Here is a 24,155-nt window from a genome sequence, read left to right as displayed (position 1 = left end):
ACTTATTCAGTTAAATTCCCCCCGGATTCATCCTTTTTTGCAGCTTCTTTGCTACATTTTCTTCAGTGAGAGAGTGTAGCTCCACGGGTTCCTGATCCTTCCAAAGCTTTCTTGTCCAGGTCTACTCAGATTTTAAGAACAGTCGGGGGAATCTTGGGACCTTTAACTTCAATGAGCTTTGCATTTCTGTGCAATATATGCATACATAAATATAAGATGGGGAATGGTTCAATGAGCCAGAATATAGGAAAAGACTACAGTTGGACTTCTACAGAAGCTCAACCAGCTCCTGAGCTTAACTTGTATGTAACTCTATGTAAACTTCAATTTCAAGAGTCTAAGAAGTTAATTCAGTCGCTGCAAAGCATCTTTACCAGTCACAATCCATTTGCCTGAAGAGTTCAAGAATAGACTTAAATGTATGTTTCTTTATTCGCAGAGTTGGCAGGCATCATCAACAGTGTGCCTGCATTAAAGAGAAGCTGAACAAAAACAAAAACCATGAAAAAACCATGAAAAACTTTAGGGCTGTAACTGCAATCATTATTGTCATTATTGATTTATTTACCCATTATTTTTTTGATTAATCTTTTGGTGTATAGGTTGCCAGAAAACTGTGATAGATTCCCATCAAGCCCGAGGTGATGTCTTCAGTTTGGATATTTTTGTCCGACCAACTCACCAAAATGAAAACATACTGAGTTAATGATGACATAAGACAAAGGAAAGAAGGGAATCAGAGATCAAGAACAGAGATTGGTTAGTATTTTTGCTTGAAAACTTATAAACAGCTAAAAGGTGGAGTTACATTTTTGAGTCTATTCATCTGGTCTGGTTAAGTCTATTCGTCTGGTCTGAATCTTCTTACAATAAATACTGAACAATTTTATAAGAAGCTTTCCTCTATACAGGTTGTACAAAATCACATGACCACCTGCACAGTGTAATAACATGAATTATGTCAGAAGGGTATAATCTTAAATCTAAGGTAATTTCATTTTGATGCCATAAAGTAGCTGGTGGCATTGCTGGAGTGGATTGCATAATATAGTAGAGAGTTTCTATTGTTGTGTCCGTCCTCTACATAGATGTATTGCATTTTAAAACACCCAAGGTCTTTTGTAAACATTAATGTTGAAGCACCATTCTTCTTTTCTTTTATAATACTGTTGTCAGCTGCATCCCGCTCCTGATGGTTTTATAGAAGTGGCTACGATACGGCACACAGATATAATCGAGACACGGGTGTTTACGAAGCTCCTGAACACAATCACCGCATTTACAAGAACAATTAGTTGTGTAATAAGCTTTCAGTGAACCTACGAAAAGTCACTTAGGGTATATTACTCTGGATGACATCAGATTTAAGTGAGTGGTTTTCTAAAATATCTGGCACAACTGAGTATCATGAAATGAATATTAGAATAACATGATTTCTTTTTTACCATTTTGACAACATTCACAACACTCCAAACATTAAATAATAATTGTAACTTGAATGTTTACAAAGCAAGCCCATGCGTAAATTGCCTTGGACTGCATGACAGCTCAGTGAGGAATCTTCTCACAACAAAAACGATCATAATGCATAATTGCGTTAGGTAAACGCTGTGCAAACTGTTTAGAATTCAGCTGCTTTCATCCAGCACAGCGTGTGGCATTCATACAAATCTGATGCTTCAGATGGGATGATTTGCAGTTGCTGTATTCCTGTTATTATAAAATGTTTCTTCATTACAAAGGTAAAAAGCAAAATGTTTGGCTGAACTCAAGCGATAAAAGAGAGGCAATCAGGGATGAGGGAGAATATTATTCATGTAAAGAGGACAACTGATGAAGTGGTAATAATGGTAAACATTCTGTTCTGTTAGTAGCTACAATTTGCTTCAAGGCAGAGAAACTCCAATATTTCCCATCATTACTATAAGCGGAGTCCCCTCCACAGGAGTACTCAGTTTAGAGAGACAAACAAAAGCATGATGTAAATACTCTCAGCAGTGAAGAAGCTCCTCTTCTCTTCTCTCTCCCCTTTCTCCCCATGATTAGCATTTCAAACAGTCTTTGTTTTGCATCAGGGCTTCATGCTTGTGTGCATGCCATCACAGCGTTGCAGGTGGTGGCCTGTCCAACCAGTGGAGTCGAAAAGCAGCCTCTGTGTGTGTGTGTGGGTGCGTATGTATGTGTGTGTGTGTGTGTGTGTGCGTGCGTGCGTGTGAGTGCATGCATGTGCATGCGTGTGTGCGTTCGTTCATTCGTGTGCATGTGTTTTTGAGAGTGCTTCTTTGTGGTAAGGACTATTCCAAAGGGATCTGACCTCTTTACAAAACTCAGAGTACGTCTGTGGGACAGCATTGTCTACAAATGCTACATAATCATAAATTTCTCAGTATTTGTGGTCCTGTGCTTTGATCGGCAGAGAGTGTCACAAGCCACTGACTGGATTCACATTCTGCCTCATGAAAATCCACAAAATCTCTTTTTAAGTGTCTGCCAGCAGGCCCATCCAAACTTTGATTGAGTGCATCACAATGTGCCCTGCATATCAAGCACTGAAACAATGGTACAGACTTTTGCAGTCGCTTGTCTGTTCAGGCTGGGAAAAAGGTGCTGCATCATTTTATCTTAAGTCAATTGCAAATAGATTGTCCACTCCATGGGATTAACCCCAACTAAAATTGTGTTCAAGCCAAAGGAAATTAATAATGAGTTCCTGCAGTTTAAAACTCAGCCAGGAGATATCTAATTAAATCTATATTGTTCTTCGCTCTATCTGATGGGGTGTTCACTGTCCTCGGAGTCCGGTGTTAGATGAGGTGACTGCTGCAGTCCGGGACGGGCTTGTACTAATTAGATGGAGCTTCTGTCTTGCTACCGCGCCACCTACAAACAACAACATATAAAGGAAAAAAATTACACAACTCACGTTTTGTTCATTTCCATCACAATTATTTCAGCATATTTTATACAAGATAAAGCTGAGGGTTTCGATAAAATTTTATTGTATTTTATTTGTTACTGTATTCTTATCATTTATGAAAACATTTATGGCACTTCTACTTCCAGAACCAGGAACACCTAAAAAAAAGTCCAATCATAGCTTAGCAAATGTATCTACAGTAAACCAGGCACACCTACCAAGCTGTGGATTTCTTTGATTTCTCCACACTGCCAAAATGGTGTGCATGGAGCTCTAGAAGGAGGGTTACCCTTTCTTTAGACTCAGTAAAACTAAGGACACAAATGTAAATGTGGAATAAACTGTGCTTCAATGTAATATGTGATTGTTAGCATGTGTAGCTAAATAGAATACTACCTACAGTAGTAATAGGAAAAAAATGTCTGGTTTCAAGTTAAATTAGAAAAACGTGTTCAGGACTGGAACATTCACCCTGTGCTAGCCAGGATGCTAGTATACCAGAGTTTAGAGTAAGTTAGCTGATCTGCTCCAGCCAAACTTGTGTTATATTATAAATATTGTATTGTATATATTGTGTAGTTTTTTATCATGAACATCCAAACCATATAAATTATGATATAAAAACATTTTAGTTACATTTTTATTTATAACTAATATTTGTAACTGTAGCTCTATCCTGCAGTAGCCAAACAATGCTGCTCCTTGATTTCAATGTTCTACATGGATGGTCATGTCCTGTCATGTAGCCTTTCTGTAGCATTATTTCATCTACTGTATATTTAAGAACGCCTTTACAGGATTCTCATTTTACAAAGAGTCACCTGAGAGCATTTAAAACTTAAGCAACTCATGAGGTTTTAGCATTGTCATTAGCTTATGGTAAAAACTAGCTACATCTGATCAAATTTGTTAGTAACAATTTTAATTTCAGTCAACAACATCCGTGGTTGTCTGACTGCTTTTGTTTGCCTCTGTGTGAAATTGAAGATCAATTGTTTCAAAAACTTACCAAGAAAGGAAACCTGCCTCTCCTCCCTATCATTATGAACTATATATGTGCCGTGCAAGAACAGAGGGCTTGACGGACATAGCAACACTAAAATAAAACTAAGTGAAAAGGTCAAGTGTATTCTCTGTCTTTTTTTATTCAGTTGTTCACTTGTATAATCTGATAGGCCACATGACGACTGAATAGCCAGTGCTCACTCACTTGCCTCTGTCTCACCGTAAAATGTTTCCCCCAGGAATCATACATGTAAAACAGTTCAACGAAAACACAACTCATCAGAAAAGCACATTTCTAAATGCATTGGGGGGGTGGGGGGTTCCTTTGGCCGTCAGATTTAATTACATGGGTTTTAGTTTTCAGCGTTAGTTTACAGCTTATTTCATGTTTGTCCTCTTGGCCCCATCATTCACCAGATTATAGAATTAGGGTTTTCTGAGCCCACTGTGCCTGGTGGAGAGCAAGACAGTTGATATGGCCAATGGAAGCAGAGATTATTATGGCTGATTGTGGAAATCTTTCAGCATCAAAGCAGAGCTTACTAAAATAAAGCTTTATGATGAGAATTCACAAGTCTGTCGGCCAGTAAGGCAATAAATAGGAGGAGATTTATTGTCTGACTGTATGTAAGAATCTATAAATACTGTGTCTTAAACTAAAGCCATTTTGTGTTATGTCTTTTGTATAGTGTTGGTGCCACTGTGACTCAGACTAACGCAGGCCTTCACCTCACCTTTGTTGTCTTTACTTTGTTCCCAGAGATGCATGACCAGCCAGTAAGGTCAGGGAGAACTCGGCACTCCTCCCCCTCCAGACAGGGCTCCATTTTACACCACCACTTCTGACGCACAATGGAGGCTGGCGCACAATGGAGCAGAAGGTCACTTTTTAGATGGAAAGACTTCAAAAGATGAGTTGTTTGGAAAAAAACATCTCGATCAGATGTCATACACTCTGGTCCTTAACAGCCTCAGTATCAGTGGACTGTGGTGAAACTGACTAACCTGACTCTACTTTGACAAATAATATATTCATGTCATGTCAGAATAGTTCTGGTTAAGAGAGGTAGAAGAGGGGGCCGGTAATATTACCTTCAACACAAGAGGGCAAAGCCCTTGTTGTCCCCGCCACCTGTCCTGGGAAGCAGGAGCACTTGACTGTTTGAGAGCGTTCTTCAATCTTGTTCTTATTGCAGCAACGATGAGCAGCAACCACTTCACAAGTCCCTGTCCTCTCCTGGGATGACCCTGAGTAAGAAAATTTGGAGGGAAAGATGTCAATTTTTCATACTGAGTTTTGCATGTAAGTGGATGCAGCCTGGATGATTTCAGCCTTTACAGATGGCTGTGGTCAGATTGCAATGATTTCCAGATTTTATTAGATGTAATATTTAAATGAATACACCAATCCTTTTGTTACGCTCATTCATATGACCATGTAAGCAAGTGTAAGTGTACTTCAGACCTAATTTGGATGTTTCTAAAGCTAGAGCACCACCAAGTGGATAAAAAGCATCAGCACTCGTGTCACAGTGAAGTCAGACAAATATCAAATCATATTAGCAGCAATCATCAGCATGTTCAGATATCTAAGTTCAGGTTCCAGATTTTGTATGAACAGAACTGATCAGAATAAACAGCATAAACAGAAATATCTTCTGCATCATTTCACAGAAAAGCAAATAAAAGAACTTGAACGTTGCTTCTGATTAAAACCCCGCCGGTGATTCATGCTGTTACTTCTAATTGACGGGGGGGCAACAGAGCAGAAGTAAAAAACAAAAAGAGACAAACCCATGCATGCTTATTGCTAATTAAGAACTGAGTTGTCTGGTTGCACAGCCAATGATACCTGCAGGAGTGGAAGGTTAATTCATAATTAAAGTGTAGTTTAAAATCAGACAATAATCAAGGCAAAGGCCAAGAAATTAAATATGTTATTATTTTAAAAAATGTAGACAAATATCAGGTTTCATATTGGAGTTATCCATGTGAGGTTGCTGCTTTGGCACTAATGAAAAGTAACTAAATACATTGTACTTTTACTTCACTGCATTTATTTGAAAGCGATACATTACTTTTCAGATTACGGTTTAACAGAAAAATAACATTGGATATGCTTATACATTTTTCTTTTTTCTTCTTCCACGCCATATTGTGACCCTTTGCAGGGACCCCACCCCCAAGGTTGGGAACCAGTGGCTTAAATTATCCAAAGGTTTATAAAGTAGTTAAAATGCTGCTAATGCATTGGTGCATCAGTAATAACAATCTAACAAAAATAAATCTTTATAATATTATTAGTCTAACACGTTTACTTAAGATACTTTCAGTCAGTTTTGCTGATGGTACTTCTGAACTTTTTCTTTGTAATGGAGTACTTCTTCATTGTTGTATTGGTACTTTGATGTAAGTAAAGAATCTTAATTCTTCTTCCACCACCACTGTACTGAAATGTACTGAAACACCCCTATCCCTCCATGTAATACTGCAGAGGTTAAATGTTCAGTGTGTCATGTACATTACAGCAGCATGGTGTAGAAAGGATTAGACTGAGCCTATCAAATCCTTTTTAGAGAATCTCAATATACATATTTCCTCCATATTCACTTCTGTTTCTAGTAAGAGGCAGATTGAGTCTAAGGTTGTTGTTGCTTGTACTGAACTCTGTACCAGGCGACCAGGCCGTTGACCAGGAGCCATAATGAGTCCCTCAGGGGGTGTGTGACTGGTCTGGTTGGGTCTGACACCTACCTGTCTGTCCTCGGGAGCTTTGGTTGCCAGTGGACACTAGCTGGCTGCAGAGGCTTACTATACAGAAAATCAGGAGACCCCAGTGTAATGGCCGAGCCGATGTGTTCAGTTCCATCTTGCCTGCACAGAAAAAGAGCTTTACACACACTTTAACCCAATCAGGCCAATAGTTTCCCCTAAAGCGTGTGACCTTAAGGCAAAATAATATGCATTATTAAATCCTCCTGAGAATTCCTGAGTACTGATATGTTGTTCATTAGACTGTGCATCTCTTTGCTCTATTATGACACTCACATCACAAAGCTAAGCCAAAGCAAATAAAAGCCTGATCAGTGGCAACTTTGGAGGCAGATGAGAGTGGGTCCTTGCACTCTTTTCTGACTCATATTATCCTTCAGCTATAAACATCTAAACTCTCCCTCCAAAACAACTTGCATTCCACGTGAGTCACAGAAAAACTGGGACGTGGACTTTTATGTCAAAGTACAGCAGAAATGAATGCAGGACAAAGATTACATAAAGTAAACGCTTAATTCATTAGTTTGAGGTGATGTACAGGTTATAAACTAACACTTACTTTCATAATTGATTCATTTCCAGATTATTTTCTCAATGAATCATGAAGTCAATAAAATATCAATAATCCAGGAGCCCAATTCCTTCAAATTGCCTGTTTTGAGTCCAAAACTTAGAAAAGGCAGCAAGCCCCTACATTTAAGAAAGTGGAACCAGCAAATGTTTGGTATTTTTCTGTCAATCGACTAATGAATTAATTGGTTTTATAAACTAATAAAGTTCTACACATATTCCACATTTGCATTCAATGATAAATGCATCAATCCTCGACCAATAGCTATATGTCCATGAACATAACTTTTGTTTGTCATATTCGTGCCAAAACACTAGTACACCAGTACATGCTACTACTGTTTACTGTGTTGTACAATATTGTCACCATCAATAAAAGTGAGTCTTACACATTTGAACATTCAATTAGAACATTTAATAGAGAAAAGATGACATCAAAATATAGGATATATTGATTTTTGCTCAACAGTAAAGTAAGCCAGCGTTGAAGTCAGACTGTGGTCAGTGACTGAAATTCATATTTGGATTGTTTATTCAGCTTCTTACCTCTGCTGGGGTTATTGATGTACATGATAATCCCCTGCTGGCGCCATCGGTGTCTGTGTTTACATCATGCATACCATCTGACGAACGCCTCAGCAAGGATGCAAAAGTTTGACACCTATGTGTGATCCTCCAGTTTGAAATTTTCTACCTCAATTCAGAGTAAAAGCGAGAAGAAAAGAAAAGAAAAAAAGCAATCACCTAATGACGCCCCAGCTGAAGGAGATGACAGTCAACACGTCAGCTCAGCGAAAACCTGCAGTTTCACACATCAGTTCTTCTTCCTGAAGTTACTGTAGCTCTCAGGCAGGATGTGATGTTAGAGATGTGTTGGTCTGTGAACACAGTGGGATCACTCCGAGGAGCAAAACTGCTGTGAGCTTTTCCCGTCGGAAAATTAAAACTTAATCAAGACAGAAACCATCTGTCTCCGGGACAATATGCGGCCACTTTCATTAGCGGCCTAAGAAGCTTAGAGAGAGACGTGTCCTGTCACACAGTGGAAAGAGAGGATACACTGCTTCTGAAAGAGGACAAGCCCCCTTGTTTGATTAGTTGTCACGAAATACTTGATTTAGTTTTTAGTTTTCTATGAGTTTGGGGTTAGGGTTAGTTTTTAAAAAAAAAATCAATACAAGATAGCATTCTGCAGCTAGTCTGGGTTCATATCAATGTGAAATATTCATTTATTCTTACAGTTTGGAAAGGAGTGAATGTGAGATGTAGGATTTATTATTATTATTATTATACTTTATTGTGTCACCCTGAACTGTAAAAACTCAAATTAATAAGGCTTCAACAAAAACTTGCAATGTAAAATATTAAAACAAATAATTGCCCAGTGAAACATTTTAAAGCAGAGTCAGGGGAAAAGTAAGTTCACCAGCTGCTGGATAATCTTCTCATCTAACTCACTATTTCTTAAAATGCTGGGACTACTTCTTTGGGATTGATTGAACATTCAGTTATAATTTCGCTTAACAAAATATCTATTTGTTACTGTTATCTTAAAGATTTTCTCCCAAGATCTTAGAAAAATCTTTCATGTGTTATGGGTGTAATCCAATTAAAGTCCTGCATGATTAACAGTGAGGTGACCTGTTGCGTCTAAGTAAAGAAAAACAATGAAATCATCTAGTAAAATAGGCTTTGTCTACAACCATGATAATAAAACTTTATTAGAGCATAGTGCACATCATTATTCTCATTTGACTTACAGGTAAATAGCAACAATATAAGTCAACACAGGGCAAATACACAAAGAAGTAAACATAACACATACAAAAAAAAAAATGTTGTTAACTGATTTCATGTTCATACAACAACCAATCCTATTCCACAAGTGAGACCATACGCATTTACATAATCATATCAAATGTGTGACTGCAACATCACAGTAACCTTGTGATGTAACACCCAGTTTGTATTCAGATGCAGTCAATCTGATATCAGTGCGGTATGTTTTAATGGAAGTTCATGCGGTGAAATTGAGCTTGAAGAGAACTGTCTGTGGTGTGGTGACATCTGCCACGGCTAGTTCCTGTCCATCCGACAAGCCCAGCTCTGCATTAGTAGAAAAAATATATTAATTATTAATATGTGTTATCATGAATTTAAGCAGGTCACACTGGACAAACTGGGAATGACTGAAGTACGGCTTCTTATTACCTTTCAAAGTCTTGCAGAGGTTTGGCCTAGTTCGTTCCTCGATGGATTTAACAGACTGGAATAAAATTGAAATGATAGTTTAATCACAGTTTGGAATAAAATGCTGCTGATCAAACACCATGCAGCATTCTCAAAGATGAAATATATTACCTGCAAATACAGCGTCTTATTCTTCCCTTCCAGAGTTGTGGTGATAGCTGGGGATTTCATTTGCCTGGAAAACATTTACACACAATCTTAACCTTATAATTGTTATTTCTCTTGAAGTAGCATTAAAAACTGTTTTTCTGAATACTCACAGAGAGGCATTCTCTGTCAGGTACTCTAAAACCTCCTGTAATTTGGCAGAAGGAGGGAACTGGAGATCTTGAGGCACCTGGCTGCATGCTGAACAATTTTCCTGCAAATCAAAGAGGATGCAGAGTAAACTCGTTATTCTCTGTACAAAAAAATGTACATTACTCTGCTGACACCACTGTTACTTACTCAAATTAGGGCAAAACAAACCTTTCGCTCGGCTTCAAAAGTGTAGGTGTACAGTCCATCCACATCATTAAAGACCAGGTAATTATTTAAAGGAATATATGCGCTGAAAGATAAAATGTTATGTTAGTAATTGTAAGTAATGCTCATTAGAAAAAAAATCAACAGATAATGGGAATGAGAGATTCAGAATGTTTTTGCTACCAACCTTGTAGCAATTTTAAAAACTTCAGTGGCGCAAGCAGCTGTGGAGAACAAAAGCAAAATTAAGTTCATTGTATCATTGTTAAAGTACAATATGTCATATCTGAGTTTAGAGTAACAAGATCAGCTCTGTCCATCTTGAATTTGGGAAAGTTTACACTCAACTCCAGCACAAAATTCATAAAAGGAGCTATCATAAAGTCTTGTTATTGCTATATAGCCAACTTTAGCATTAACAGCTGTTTACTTACCAATCTTACTGTTGCATTTACAAGACAAGAGGTTATAATACGCGCTGCACTACCTCTTCAGGGCAGACAAGACGTTACAGTGACTCTGTATCAAAAAGTGACGATACACGCCAACTGAGCTGAAGCTAGCTGGTTAGCATGCTAACTTCAGTACAAGAAAAAAGTGATATAAATAGAACCAAATCAAGAGGGTTGCTTTCCACCACTAGTGACAGCTCAGCTCTTAGCAAGTAAAGGAATGACGTTTGATGCTGGACTCGTAACGTTTGTTCTAGACTGCTAAGGAAACAGCTGTTAATGCTAACGTTGGCCATGAAGTGATAGCAAAAATTGCAAATAGCTCCTATTAACCAGAGAAGGCCATTATTTTTGCCAAGCACAATGGTTAGTCCTCATCTTAAACACCTTTTCTCTTAGGAAAGAGAAACCTGATTTGAACAGTAAACAACTCTAAGCAGGGTTAGAACGATAACATTTTAATTACATTTTTATCTGTAATACTGTCCTATAAACACTACGGCTAACTAGCTTTACCATGCAATACAACAACAATGACTTTTACTGATTTTTTGCCTGAGACATGAAGCTTTAGCCTCATCTTTTAGCGTCATATCATGTATGCAGCCATCATGTGCATGTTTATGATTCTTTTACATGGTTATTATTTTAGAAAAGAGTCAAGTGGAAGATAAAAATGTCTGGAGACAGAGTTTTCAACAAACTCACAGAATTAGCATTAAATAGATAGCTAGCAGTACCTAATAAAATCTTTAGTGACAGTCATTTTAGATGAAAAAAATCAACAGTGGTATATGTGTCATGCAAGAACAGTTAGCTCTTGACAGGCCTTACAACACTAAGTACAAGCGGCTTAGACAAGGGTCTTCATCAAAAATATTACAAAAATGTCAAAATCTCTTAACAGCAACAGCTAATTCGTCAAAAACGTTTGAGTTTCGTACCAGCAATAACAGCATTAGTTGATGCTACAGCAGGAATGATCCTCTTCACAACTCCTGTGGCACAACAAACAGACATCTTTCTCATCACAGTATTACAGATACTTGTGAATCAATGACGAGAAATTTATCAGTTTCATCAAAAAACTTTAATGTACCACATTTGCATTGAATAAATTATTCGCAGGTTTACCTTGAGTGAGTCTGTATGTCACTCCTGTAATGTTAAACTCTGCAGCTCTTTCTTGGGCTCTTTCAAACACCCACTGGATGTGCTCTGGATTGTCTCCATCTACGCTGGTATCTAGAAAAGGAGAAGACCCAGGTTAATAGCCTTTATGGTAATAACGTACAGATATAGGTTTTCCTGACTAGATTAGATGTGGTAAAGTAGAAAATAAAGATGTGGATATTTTAGCCTACCTCCAAATGGCTTTTCTTTTGGCCATTGTAAGATTCTGGCATATTCAATGCAATGTTCTGGCAGCCTTGGCATTGACGCAATGGTGCACATGGGGAAATTAATCTGTGGATTGTAAAATTTAAATTAAAGTCAACTGCTATTGTACCTCCCTTCCAAGAAAACACCTTTCTGTAGGTGGTGCTCTTTTCTTTGCCTATTTAGTCTGGTAGCTATTTCCACTTATGATCCAGGTCTTTTATTTTTTCCAAACACAAACAGCTGTTGCTGCAGATGGAAAAGTAAAACATAACCTTCTGTGCACCACAGATGCCTCACAGATGCTGTCTTTCACCCAAAACACAAACCGAACAGTAAATGTGAAAGATGTAGCTTATATGAGCTTGATGGACTATTCTGTCATATCATTCATTCTTTTATTGTGTTTAAAAAACTCTTAAAAGTGAAACTAGAAGATAAATTGCTGCTGAAAGTGACCTGTGGCGGGTACAGCTCCAGTGTGCAGTCGATGCATGCAGTCATGCCAGGCAGAATGACACGAGCATTTCCTTTAAAGCCCTCCGTTCCTCCATCGATGAGTGGAATGATGGAGCTGGGATCCAGGACTCCGTCTTCATAGCTCAGGAGGGAGATCTAGGGAAGGCAACATCAATCATAAGCAAAGATTACACTTATATCAGGTAAAGAGAAGGAAATACAATGAACTGAATCAAATTTCTCTTTTCTACCAGCATCCCATTCATCCAGCGTCTGGCAATGATGGAGTCCAGTCCACAGACGATGATGTGGAACTCTGCAAAGACAAGATGAGTGTTTTGAACCTCTGAGGTGTTTACTTGGTGAACTCTGCTAATGCATAGAAAAAATACACTTACGCCTGTAGAAAGACTCATCAAAGTCTTGGATCTTTTTAAAGTGACTGCATGTTATTCATAAGGAAAAAAGAAATCACCATCAAGATATTTTAGACAATGTTAACTAAACCTGAGTTACTTTTCAGCTGTGAAAATTGTTGCTGCAAAGGATACGGGACGACTTTACATCCAGGGATACGACTGTTGATAAAGTCAGCAGCTACTTCTGCCTTCGGTCGTCCAACATCTTTGGGCCTAAATGGATTTATAAAGCAGTTAATTATATATATAAGATGTTGAATCTAACCAGATTTAATCAGACCAGTGCTACAGTCACCAAGAGGCAAACTCACTTACATTTAAGTACAAATTCAAGTGACTTGTACTTTGCCTGATGATTTTGATTTGATTATCCTTATTTCCGCAATAATTCAGGGGGAAATATGGGTACTGTTACTATATTTAAGTCAAGGAACTGAGTACTTTGACCACCAGCAAATTCATTTCAGTCGATCACAGATACCATGACATGGTTGCTGACAGCTATTAGACCATAATATCATATTTCAGAAAAGCAAATTATGCACATTCATGTAAATTAATAATAATTATGTACATAATTATGGGTAATTAAAACTGTGGATGAGTATCTCACACCTTTTTTTCACCTCATACTGTATTTGTCTAATATTAAACTACTGGTAAAACTATAAGATGAAAAACAGAGGTGACACCTACCTGAAAAGAAACTGCCTGTTGAGGTTGGAGACGTCAATAGTGTCCATGTCAACAACATGAATAAGGCGAAACCCAGACAGAGCCTAAAGCACAAGAAGACAACATAAGAACTTATCTAAACCAGTGTATTTTCTCAGCTTACACTTAAGTAAGTACATTTATATAAAGTAGAATGATTAAAGGCATTTCCCACCAGATTTTTGAGGAGTTCACATCCAAGTCCTCCTGCACCAATGACCAGAATTTTGCATGTCTCCAACAGAAACTGCAGAGACTGGAGTGAAAAAAGCATCAAAATGTTTAAAGAACTGCATTTAAGAAACATCACTGTAACTTTTCACACTACACTGATTTAGATTGACATATAAAGTGCATGCATTCTGTAACAGGAAGGCATTTCCGTGTCACCTCAGTGCTTGGCTCAAAGTCAGGATGGGTGAAAGGGCCAGGTCTCTCCAAAAACTTCCTCACATGATTCCACCGGCCATCCCAGTCGCAACCACTGTCCCTGTGTCCACCATCTACAGCCATTCTGGACACACAACATACCAAGATACACTGAACTTGTACTATAACTTAAATGGGTACATTTCTCCCTACTTATCCCTACTAACATGCCATTTATGTCTTATTTCATATTTTTAATTTTCAGAGGGAGAAATTTCAAACTCATTGGTTTTGCCGATTTTTCAATATTAGCAAAACCAATTAGTGTTTGGTGGACTACCAGACAACGCCATTCTGTGTGGGCATTCCTGATATATCGCTATACCAGAACGTGAGGTCACCATGACCTTAACCTTTGAACACCAAAGGTCATTTCTTAAATGTAATTTACTCAATGAAATTAAGTTGAGTAAAATTAATCAAATTTAATGAAGTGTACTCAATTCAATTAAATGTTCTCATATAAATTGAGTGACATTGATTAAATTAAATTATATATTTGTTTCAAAGAAGATTCATATAAATGTGGGTAATGCTGGATCTCTTCGTGCTGCAGGTTTATCAGAAAACCAGATGTACAACAAAGATGGCTGACAATCTTCAAAATCATATGCAGTGTCCCAATTCCATACTACAATTGTATAGTTTGCCCTGCTCTCTATAATATAGTTTTTGCAGTTAGAATACAAGAAATCTATATATTTCTGCTTTTTCATACTGTAATACATTGCCCATTAGATACTGAACTGCAAATCTGTAATTACAGTGACAACTGAACTTTCTTTTCAGAGCTATTCTCACCACTATTGTTTTTGCACACTATATTTCACTGATGTTTGTAGCTCCTCGATTTAATTTCTGCATTGCATTATGGGACACTCACTCATTAATACAGACTTTTATGTGTTTACTTAATAGTCACTTTTTACACTTGAACACTAACTCAAACCCTGCTCAGGATTAATTTGTAGTATGGAATTGGTGCACAGCTATAATGTGCTAGTCACTCTTGCAGTGCAGGGTCTGTTCCTTATGTTTGACACTGAATTGATTCATGGTGTTAATGGGTAAATTTTACAAACAGATAACTGGTTTATTAAGGATGTCCCTTGCTAATATGTTTATTTTCATGTCTCCTGGCCCAGCAGTCGCTGCTCACTATGCAACGCAAACCTGCTGCCAGTCAGAGACCTTTATTTAGCATTCGTCACTAACTTCTCAGTCAGGTCCTCTATTCGCCTTCTTTTCTTCTCCCTGGAAGAAGAAAGGAAAGCAGGGATTAAGCGTGCCGTATCGACAACAAACCGCGAGGGTTAAAGTGTGGTAAAATTATATTTTTCGTCCATTGAGACTTACGGCTCCTCGGCATCCGCCATACTTTCACGGTCCCATGTCCTCGATTCTGTCTGCTGTGTTCACGGGTGTCAAAGCTGCGCTGCACACAACAGTTTGAACTTCCTATGTTTTCTTCTTCTGCTTTCCGATAAATAAATAAAACTGAAGAGCCAACAGATCTTCATAAATGTAACCCAGTGATATAGATGTGGTTTCTTCTTTGAATGGCACATGGCAAGGTGTTGATAGAGATAGGTGGATAGATAGAAACTATCTCATAACAATGTGTTTGCAACATTTGTAATTAGTGTCTTTAATTCATCTAAACAAACAACAGCCTTGTGGTTTACTTTATTGTTTAAATTGTTTGAATTACTATCGTGGGCTGTTGTTTTTTGTTTTGTTTCTTTTACATATGTTCTTTCTTTAAAATGGGGGGGTGCTGCTGCGCATTCTTGAACGCCAGTCTGAAATTCCAAGCACTTCTATGAAAATCTGGCTCTCGCGAGATTTTGAGCGAGACTACGGCTTCTTGTCCTCCCCTTTTCGCTCGCAGCTCAGACGGTGATCAGCTGACCTGTCAAAATATTACGCAGCCCGTGTGGGTATGTTTGTGTTTGTGTGTCTTTTAACTACACGTTGAAGACATGGCAGCCAAGATGGAGCTTGCACCTCTCAGACCGTGGGATGATTTCTTCCCCGGAGCCGACCGTTTTGCCAAACCAGAGTTCGGAGATTTAGCAAAGTGGAACAACAGAGTGATCAGTAATTTACTGTACTACCAGACCAATTATTTTGCCGTGGCCGTTGTGGTTTTTATCATTGTGGGGTAAGTACTGGCAATATGCTAACGCAGGCAGGCTAGCATCTCTGGCTCTATGTTTAATTAGCCTGCATACCTTTTACCCACACCCATCATGACCACACAGGCTATTTCTGTAACGGGTGGCATTGTTATGTCAGTTCAAAGGAACTGTAACTCTTTTATAGGTTTTGCCTTTTATATATTTGCCTTGCTTAGCTTACACGTGTTTTTCTTTCTAATCTTTTCGTAATATCAGCTAGAACACAACTGTAGCTAGCTTAAATTGTGTACAAGTGCTTCAAAATCCCAGGAGAAACGATCACTGATTCTACGTTAGATTTGGAGCTTGTTTATGTGTATACATCACTACTGCTAGCTGGTTGTGGCTTTGCATAAATGACATGTAGTTCGATAGTTTTCTTTGAACAGAGGATGATGTAGTGGAAATGATGAGTATAGGCCTTTCTGCAGGCATCTGCCCTCTTATGGTTTACACAAAACTCTCCAGGATATTAGCTATTGTTGTTTCCACCAGCAGGTTGTGCTAAAAATAAAAAAATTAATAAAGCCTACACCCTATGGAGTATATGTACAATGTCTCATTTTTATTATGTTTCAATATTCAGGTTCCTGAACCCATTTGGCATGTTCCTGGGAGGAACTGTGGTGACTCTGGTCTTTGCGGGTTCAGTGTGGGCAGGAGAGAACAAGGCCCCCATCAAGAACTTCAAAAGGAAGAACCCCACCCTGTTTGTCATTGGGGTTATGGTCACCAGCTACTTTCTGCTGTCACTGTGTGGTGGCGTCATGGTATTCATCTTTGGTATCACCTTCCCTTTGCTGTGTAAGTCTCAGTACATTTAATGTAGTTGCAAATAAATTACCATTAAATTACCACACTGGACTGTCAGAAATCACAGGTTGGGCCTGTTTAAATGTAGAGCAGTCCCCTTACTTTTTGAAATCCATGTGATTTAGTTTAGTTTTTTCTGCATGAACAAGCTGTCAATTAAGTTACATTCTGTTCAAGTTGTTCTAGTAAAGAGGATGAAGGCCACACGTTATTAGTAATATAAATTATACTTTTTTTTTACTTTGAATTATAAGATATTAAATAATAATAACAATAATAATGATCCTCATCATGACAATGATGTCAATCTAATTTGAATAGCAGCTTTCATATTTAGATGCAGCACATGCTATACATACAAACATTAAAATGCTCAGATTAAAAAGTTGCAACCAAACAGTTTAAAATACAATAAAATTGAGTTGAAAATAAAATATTCCAGTTAGATAGTGGTGGTGGAATAAGAAACTAAGAGCAAGATTAAAAAGATGCATCTTGATGTTACTTGAAGGAATTATAGAGGTTGCATCCCAAATGCCCAGGTTGTTCCACAGTTTTCCAGGAAAAACCAAAACTACTTTGGTTGGGAAAATACGTGTGCTCTTTTAAATATGAATGTTAGTCGAGAATGACACCCAAGCTTTTTGCCTCAGATTGAACCTGTTTTGCAACAGTTTGAAGGCCTGTCTTAAAATTCTGTATTTCTTTGATTCAGCCTCAGTTACTGTATATATACAAGTTGTAATACTCTTTAAGCATTCTGTTTAACAACGTAGACTAGACAGTAGGTGCTTCAGCTTGTCTGTGAGCAAAAGCTCTTCACAGTTGATCCGTTCCTATAACACAGAACAAAATGTGCTGTCAGATAGTTTTGTTTTGGTTACAAGCAATGACACTGCAACTTGTAATTTAAGGGAATGGCTCTTGTAAAATTAAATTTAGCTATGAGAAAACACATACATATTTTTTTCTCTGTAATTTAGTATATAACTTTAAGTATCAGCATAGTTTTAATATTATGCTTCAAATGTAACTTGTGTTCCCTGTGGCATATTGCGAACACTTGTTGGCTAATGTTATTTGACAAAAACTGTTTAGGGGGTGGTGAGTCACACAGGGATGCATAACTGAGGTTTTCTGTGGGTGATTAAGTTTTTCCAAGCACTCAGTCTGACTCACTGGAGGGATTGAACAGTACGCACAGTATCAATGACATGTATTCACTCATAACACACTGTAAAATAAAGTCAGCATTACAAGGCAAGCTATAATGTACTGTGGATTAGAGCTATAGTTTTGGATTTGCTGCAGCTCTCTAAATACATTTAGAGTCAGAAGTTCAGCAGAGTGGTTTAGATAATTGATGGGTTGGATCGTTGCAGCCGCTCTAACATCGTGGCGGATAGACGAGGTAGTTTGATCGCTTCCCAAGAGGCCTGCCCACTGCTGCCTGTGTTGACGGGTTGCTATGGGTTGTTGATTTGGACAGAACTACATTTACTGTCTGATGTCATGCATTCAGTATCTGCCTGACAAGGGAATAAAAGATATGCCTATCCTCACACCTGCTTCAAAGTCTGGGTTTCAGCAGTATCACATTTTGTTTTGTTATTTTCCAAAGATGTATCCCACAGAAAATCATCTATAAAGTTTGATTTTGTTTTTACATTGGAAAAAATAACAATAATTCCCTGTTGTTTTTCCTATAGTAATCCTGATCCATGCCTCCCTGAGACTGCGCAACATGAAGAACAGACTGGAGAACAAGATTGAAGGTGTTGGGCTGAAGAAGACACCCATGGGAGTCATCATGGACCTCCTGGATCAACAGGAAGAGAAAATTAACAAGATTCAGGATTTTATTGAAAGCAAACTGAAGGAGTAAGGGAGTGCCAAGGGAAGTAAGTGTCACACAGTATGGATTGAAATTTTCATAGCATCGTCCCATGTGTCAAGTTTTTATCCCCCCTATATATGTAAAGTTACTGAAGTTCGCATTCCCATACTTTTTATCTATTTACATTATTCTCTTATACATTTGTATTAGTTTAGAATGTCTAAAGCGTACAGATGGTTACTTACAAGATTATAACAAGATTTGCACAATCACCGTGTGGTCTGGATGTTAAGAGGCAATGGGCACTTAAGATTACCAAAGGTTTGATCATTCCTGTTTCAATAAATGTTCCACAAGCAAATCATTTCCCTTGTTGACAACGCACTTTGTTCTAAAAGATGACTGAGTATTTATTTCAGCAAAATAAAGCTGAATGTTTCAACACAATGCAGTTATTAGATACTAATTCTATTTATTCTAAAAAAAAAAATTAAAAAAAAAAAAACGAAACCAGATCATTTCAGTTTGCTACCTCAAAACAAACATGTTAGATTTTCTTCTGGCCAAGTAGACCCAACACCCAGTGAACAGTTAACCGCTTAGTAAACAGCAATAACTCTCATCTGGTTATTTCAGGAGCTGTATGAAGACCGATCTGACACCAGTTAGCTTGTAATGTAAAACATGGTTATATGACCTGACTTATAATCTTGGAGTTGAGATATTTCTGTTGTCAAAAGATTATGTGCATACAGCTCCGGACCATACAAGCTGTCCTGAGTGTATCCCCTCCGACCACAGCTATGCAATGTTGGTAAAAAAAAAAAAGAAGAATGGCAAGTGCAGCTTTATTGTTGAATATTATGTCATATTATTTACATGTTTGTTGTTATTTTTGATGTGTCTTTATTTTCATAATATAGCATGCAGAAATGTATAAAATGGTTGCAGGATACAGAGTACATAATTATGGCAATGAGGCAAAAATACTGATTAAATTGACATTTTAACTTTAATTTACCACTGTTCCCTCATCATTGGTAAATACTGGACTAGAGACACCCTGTGCTGTTTTCCCATCAAATCCCCTTTCCTTGTAAAAAAAAAGCTCAATTAAATCTATCATCTGTATTGTTAAGTGTTTATTTGATACTGCTACTCCTAATATTTAAGCAGTTGTTTCCTGTTGCTTTTCTCACCTTGACTGCAGTTTGTGCATGCTAACTTCACAAATGGCAGTTTAAAGAGATCGTTTATGTTACATGAATGCTATATTATAGATTATCAAAGTTTTTATTTGACTTTTTCATTCTTGAAACTGAACTGGGCATAAAACATGGCGGTCCTCTATAAAAAAAATAAATAAAGAAAACCTGATTTACGTTGCAGTCATTTTAATGCTTCTGTGACAGCGGCAGCAGCGACCCGAGGCAACATGTCTTCAGTCCGACTGTCGGTCCGTCCATCCCATTCTCATGAACAAGATGTCTCAGGAAGGCCTTGAGAGATTTTGTCAAATTTGGCACAAATGTCCAAATGGGCTCAAGGATGAACTAATTAGATTTGCAGGTCAAAGGTCACTGTGACCTCACAAAACACATACTTGGCCATAACTCAAGAAATCATACACTTATTATGATACAATTTCATATCCTAAAGGTCAAAGGTTAACTTCACTGTGAAACCATAATGTTCTGCAAAAATACTCCTTACCTTTTATTAAATTCCTACAAAGTCTTCACTACATATATTATGATTCTGGAAACTGTAGCTTGAGTGGTTGGCAGAGGCATACAACCACGAAGCGGTAATTCTACTTAAATCAAGTCTCAATGTGAATATATAGATTTATTCATTCATCACAAAATGTAAGAGTTATTCTTGTCTTATTTCAGTTAAATGGAAAACAAAGAAGTGAAGTTTAGGCTATTACTATAACAAATGAAAAGCTTATAATTCTACTGAGTACCTCTAACTAACAGCGGTGATTCACTGGGAATGCATTTAGTCTGACAATAATACACTGCTACACAGTGCTATTTAGTTATCATAAAAAAATAAAATAAAAAAAAGAAGAAAAGAATCCCCAGGTAGTAGAAGAATTTTATAGCAAAATGTAATGACATGAACAGGTTTGCTCCATAATGAATCATTTCAAATTGAATCAAACAAACCACCTCTACACATCTGTTCTGTGCAAAAGCCCACTGAAAACAAATCATATTTTTATTTTCCTCCGTGTTTTAGAGATAGCAAATGAAGAAAGAGGTTTCATATGAATTAAATACAGGGTGTTCTGGCAATAAACTCTTTGACTTCATTGTTATGACTTCCTCAAAACAACAGCATTAAGTGAGATAACAGCACAAAAATGGAACCACAAGCAGCAAATATCTTTCACGTGCAATGAAAATATAGCTCACTCTTAATTTATGCAGTTCATGTGAATATTTTTAGGGAAACTAATACCAAATATGTTTAGAATAAACATACAGCGGTGAAGACATACAGCTGGAGCTATAACCTCAGAAGAGACTCGTTTCACTTGATTCCAGGACTTTAGGGAGCGGCACCTGCAAGCGGTGACGAAGAGAAAGAATAAAAAGGTTTGTTTGTGGCTTTCTTGTGCAGTACATGCAGTCTCAAATCATCACAGATAATACTAGTTAAGCACTTGACAACATTTACAGTGTTTGGGATAATAAATGCTCTTGTGTTTTTAGCTTTAACAGCGTCAGTATAAAAAAAAATTTGAAATTTAGCTCCTAAATTCATTGATCTCTCAGTACTAACGCTAATATACTCACGGGTTTGAGATAGGCTACGTTGCTCTTTTTAATCTCACTTAGGAGCTGATCACGTGGCGTGAGATCAACTTTTGGTGGCACTCGTCTGCGAGGGACGGGCTTCAAAGTCTTAATCACAGCAGTCAGGTTGGGTTTCTCATCCGTCATCTCTCGACTGCTTGCATCCTTCACACTGGAAGTCCTCCTCAGTTGGAACCTCTCTGGTCTCCTGTCATCCCTTGGGTCCAGATCCAGAAACGGGTCACGTTTCTTGGGCGTCCTCTTCAGCTGGACGTCCCTTAGTGAATTTGCTGGTTCGGCACTGGATTGTTTGGGAATTCTTTTTTGTTTGAGCTGCATCTGAGGCTCTGGCTGCTCTGTCTGGTGCTGCGTTTCAGGCAAGGCGCTCAGGTCTGTCGAGGGTGGGACAAGCCCATGCTCCTGCAAGAGTTCTAGGGGCGGTATGTACCCCAGCATCTGAAGTAAACCAGGAGGCAGGTTTAGGGTGTTCTCATACAGCTGCATCAGCTCCTTTTGCTCCTTCAGTTGCTGCTGTTTCTGCTCCTCCTTCCTCACCTGCCTCTGACGGTCGAGATTCCTGGTTAAAATATTGGTCACCACCATCCTGGGCCCTGGCAGCTCAAAGTGGTAGCCCATCTTCAAAAGGGTGTTGTTGGCCTTGATCAGACGTGAGATCTCCATCTCTGCATGGTGACCCAGCATGTGCCTCTGGTTGTGAAATCGCAGCTCTGTGAGAGTCTCATTGAATTGGAGGCAGCGGATGATGGCTACGATGCCCTTTCCTGTTACAAAATTAGACTCAATATTCAAAGTCGTAATGCTGCGATTCTCTCGCAACATGTTGGCCAGGTTGAACGCTATGTTTTCATCGACACCGGTGTTGGCTATACTGAAAGTTTTCACATGTTTATTCTTCTTCAAGGCATTGACGTAGTCCAAAAGCATCTCTTTGGGAATGTTTTCTATATTGTTGAGGTTCACCTCAGTGACAGAGGGGTGGTTGTTGCGGATTTTGTCAAGTGTCGAATCCAAGTTTGTCTCATTTCCTGAAGGTCTTGATGTCATTTTTATATTATTCAGTGCCAGCTTTGGAATCTTTAATTTGTTAATTTTTCTCTCTTCTTTCTGTGGGAGCTTATCACTGCTTTCATTTATCTCTGTCTCCTCTGGAGTATCTTTGGGAGGCAAAGAGTCTGTCATTTTAATTTCCTCTTTCTCTTCAACATGTGATGCACTGTGTTTGGGAGCTGAGCTCTCGGCCTTCTCCTCTACGTCTGAAAAAGGCTGATTGCCATCTGTATTATTTTCTGTAACTGTTTCTGTGTTGTTATCCAGAGGACGTACATGTTTGTCAGTATTTTCATGTTCATCTGTATTCACAGGCAGCTTCACCTCTCGCTCATCTTTCTCATCCACCTCTTTGTCCATCTCATCCCTCTCATCCACCTCTTCAACAATTTCCTCAATTATCTCCTCTATAATTTCCTCTCCATCTGCACCATCCACCGCTTCTTCCACAATGATTTCTTCTATCACTTCATACTCTTCATATTTCACAGTTTCTTCTTCTTCTTCTTTCTTTTCAGCTTCCTCCCTCAAAGTTTTCTAATGAAAACATTAAACCAGAACATCAAGATTAGAACCATGCTACTCCAAACACAAGACTTTATGTCCCATGGTAACATTTCACATTATAATTTTCATAGTTTCTCAAGTTTATGTTTGATATTCTAGATTGACCTTTAATGAACCTTTGAGATCTCAGTCTCTTACCTCACTAGGCAACAGAGTAGCAGGCACTCTTTCTTCCTCGAGCATGCGTTTGGACTCTTTCTCCCAGTAAAGGTAATCAACCAGGGATCTGTGGTCAAACGTCCCCGTCGGAGTCTTTTCTGTCTGGTCCTTCTGTCTCTGTCCAACCGGTACACTCTCATCTGGGGCAATAATAACATCCATCTCACTCTGAAGCTCCTTAAGCTCCTCAGGCGAAAGCATAGCAAGGAGCTCATCCTCATCAATGTCTTCCTCATTGAGATCATCAATGTCCCTGCTGTTTGACATATTTGCGCTCCGTAGTTTCTTTGCTTCTGCTGATATCAAAAAGGATGGAATCAATGTTTGTCCAGTCTATGACTCAGGAGAGAGCAAACTGGGAAGCCTCCGACTTTGACTTCAGCTAGAAACGGTTTGCTCCTGCCTCATGCGGAGTCTAAAATTAAACCCTGTGAACTGCATGGAAGATATTTAAGGTACAAGCAGGGGAAAGACATGCTAACATTCTTTTTTCAGCGCCTTCTCCCAGCTGGCCTGGCCGTCAGGATCTTTTGGGATGACAGTTGCTTCAGTCACTATTGACAGCAGCAGGTGGACCATTTTCACAGGCCTGGTGGGAGGGGTAGACTCTCCACTGCACACTGAACTCCTCCCAGAGCTCTCCAGAAGACATAACCTCTGAAGTGCTGCACAACAACAAACACATGAGCCAGAGGCGACGGTTTGTCTTCAGGGGAATAGATACTCACAGTTTGAGAGAAGACGCCTCCTCTGTCTGACATTTTAGATTATAACTCAAATCAAAGTTTCATATATGGCCTGCAATAAAACTCAAGTTTTATTTATATAAGAAACAGAAAACTTTAATGGAGTAGTTTGACACAGCATGAAGACTGGATAATCCAGCATAAAT

At 38.4% G+C, this 24,155-nt stretch overlaps 4 protein-coding genes across 5 annotated transcripts; 1 reads left to right on the top strand and 3 right to left on the bottom strand.

Annotated features, from left to right (window-relative positions):
* Positions 1–442: 442 nt before the first annotated feature.
* LOC130174328 (chemokine-like protein TAFA-2) lies at positions 443–8,258 on the bottom strand. Its single transcript, XM_056384047.1, has 5 exons — positions 7,811–8,258; positions 6,677–6,796; positions 5,015–5,170; positions 4,657–4,781; positions 443–2,880 (listed from the first exon to the last, which is right to left on the bottom strand). The coding sequence occupies exons 1-5, from the start codon at positions 7,833–7,835 to the stop codon at positions 2,869–2,871; spliced, it is 438 nt and encodes a 145-aa protein (XP_056240022.1). The 5' UTR covers positions 7,836–8,258; the 3' UTR covers positions 443–2,868.
* A 687-nt stretch (positions 8,259–8,945) lies between these two features.
* LOC130175511 (NEDD8-activating enzyme E1 catalytic subunit-like) lies at positions 8,946–15,293 on the bottom strand. 2 transcript variants are annotated; one of them, XM_056386043.1, is made up of 18 exons: positions 15,189–15,293; positions 15,048–15,086; positions 13,794–13,917; positions 13,579–13,659; positions 13,386–13,468; positions 12,822–12,902; positions 12,669–12,712; positions 12,522–12,586; positions 12,271–12,426; positions 11,796–11,898; positions 11,566–11,676; positions 11,376–11,429; positions 10,167–10,203; positions 9,983–10,064; positions 9,775–9,875; positions 9,626–9,689; positions 9,476–9,530; positions 8,946–9,370 (listed from the first exon to the last, which is right to left on the bottom strand). In XM_056386043.1, exons 1-18 carry the CDS (start codon positions 15,206–15,208, stop codon positions 9,282–9,284), a joined length of 1,389 nt encoding a protein of 462 aa, XP_056242018.1. In that variant the 5' UTR covers positions 15,209–15,293; the 3' UTR covers positions 8,946–9,281. The 2 variants fall into 2 exon arrangements, with proteins under 2 accessions (XP_056242018.1, XP_056242019.1); XM_056386044.1 differs by lacking the exon at positions 15,189–15,293 and having other exon boundaries at positions 15,024–15,086.
* Positions 15,294–15,724: 431 nt separating this feature from the next.
* LOC130174622 (PRA1 family protein 3-like) lies at positions 15,725–20,043 on the top strand. Its single transcript, XM_056384620.1, has 3 exons — positions 15,725–15,996; positions 16,599–16,816; positions 18,535–20,043. Exons 1-3 carry the CDS (start codon positions 15,815–15,817, stop codon positions 18,708–18,710), a joined length of 576 nt encoding a protein of 191 aa, XP_056240595.1. The 5' UTR covers positions 15,725–15,814; the 3' UTR covers positions 18,711–20,043.
* Positions 20,044–20,753: 710 nt separating this feature from the next.
* lmod3 (leiomodin 3 (fetal)) lies at positions 20,754–23,737 on the bottom strand. Its single transcript, XM_056384618.1, has 3 exons — positions 23,243–23,737; positions 21,470–23,074; positions 20,754–21,235 (listed from the first exon to the last, which is right to left on the bottom strand). Exons 1-3 carry the CDS (start codon positions 23,528–23,530, stop codon positions 21,188–21,190), a joined length of 1,941 nt encoding a protein of 646 aa, XP_056240593.1. The 5' UTR covers positions 23,531–23,737; the 3' UTR covers positions 20,754–21,187.
* Between the last annotated feature and the right edge of the window lie 418 nt (positions 23,738–24,155).

Source organism: Seriola aureovittata, chromosome 9 (genome assembly GCF_021018895.1).
Source record: "Seriola aureovittata isolate HTS-2021-v1 ecotype China chromosome 9, ASM2101889v1, whole genome shotgun sequence".
In the NCBI taxonomy this organism is placed as follows: Eukaryota; Metazoa; Chordata; class Actinopteri; order Carangiformes; family Carangidae; genus Seriola; species Seriola aureovittata.
Note: the sequence above shows the minus strand (reverse complement) of the source record. Positions and strands in the feature narration are given on the sequence as shown.

Excerpts from the sequence above, each read along its gene's own strand:
- LOC130174328 (XM_056384047.1), bottom strand. The coding sequence starts at position 7,835 with ATGTACATCAATAACCCCAGCAGAG. Across the intron at positions 6,797-7,810 it reads CATCAATAACCCCAGCAGAG|GCAAGATGGAACTGAACACA; the intron begins GTAAGAAGCTGA and ends TTTTCTGTGCAG. Across the intron at positions 5,171-6,676 it reads AAGCTCCCGAGGACAGACAG|GGTCATCCCAGGAGAGGACA; the intron begins GTAGGTGTCAGA and ends TTTCTTACTCAG.
- LOC130174622 (XM_056384620.1), top strand. The coding sequence starts at position 15,815 with ATGGCAGCCAAGATGGAGCTTGCACCTCTCAGACCGTGGGATGATTTC. Across the intron at positions 15,997-16,598 it reads GTGGTTTTTATCATTGTGGG|GTTCCTGAACCCATTTGGCA; the intron begins GTAAGTACTGGC and ends TTCAATATTCAG. Across the intron at positions 16,817-18,534 it reads TATCACCTTCCCTTTGCTGT|TAATCCTGATCCATGCCTCC; the intron begins GTAAGTCTCAGT and ends TTTTTCCTATAG.
- LOC130175511 (XM_056386043.1), bottom strand. The coding sequence starts at position 15,208 with ATGGCGGATGCCGAGGAGCC. Across the intron at positions 13,918-15,047 it reads ATAGAGGACCTGACTGAGAA|AATGGCTGTAGATGGTGGAC; the intron begins GTTAGTGACGAA and ends TTGTGTGTCCAG. Across the intron at positions 13,469-13,578 it reads GTGAACTCCTCAAAAATCTG|GCTCTGTCTGGGTTTCGCCT; the intron begins GTGGGAAATGCC and ends CTTGTGCTTTAG.
- lmod3 (XM_056384618.1), bottom strand. The coding sequence starts at position 23,530 with ATGTCAAACAGCAGGGACATTGATGATCTCAATGAGGAAGACATTGAT. Across the intron at positions 23,075-23,242 it reads CTACTCTGTTGCCTAGTGAG|AAAACTTTGAGGGAGGAAGC; the intron begins GTAAGAGACTGA and ends TGTTTTCATTAG. Across the intron at positions 21,236-21,469 it reads ACGTAGCCTATCTCAAACCC|GTGCCGCTCCCTAAAGTCCT; the intron begins GTGAGTATATTA and ends CACCGCTTGCAG.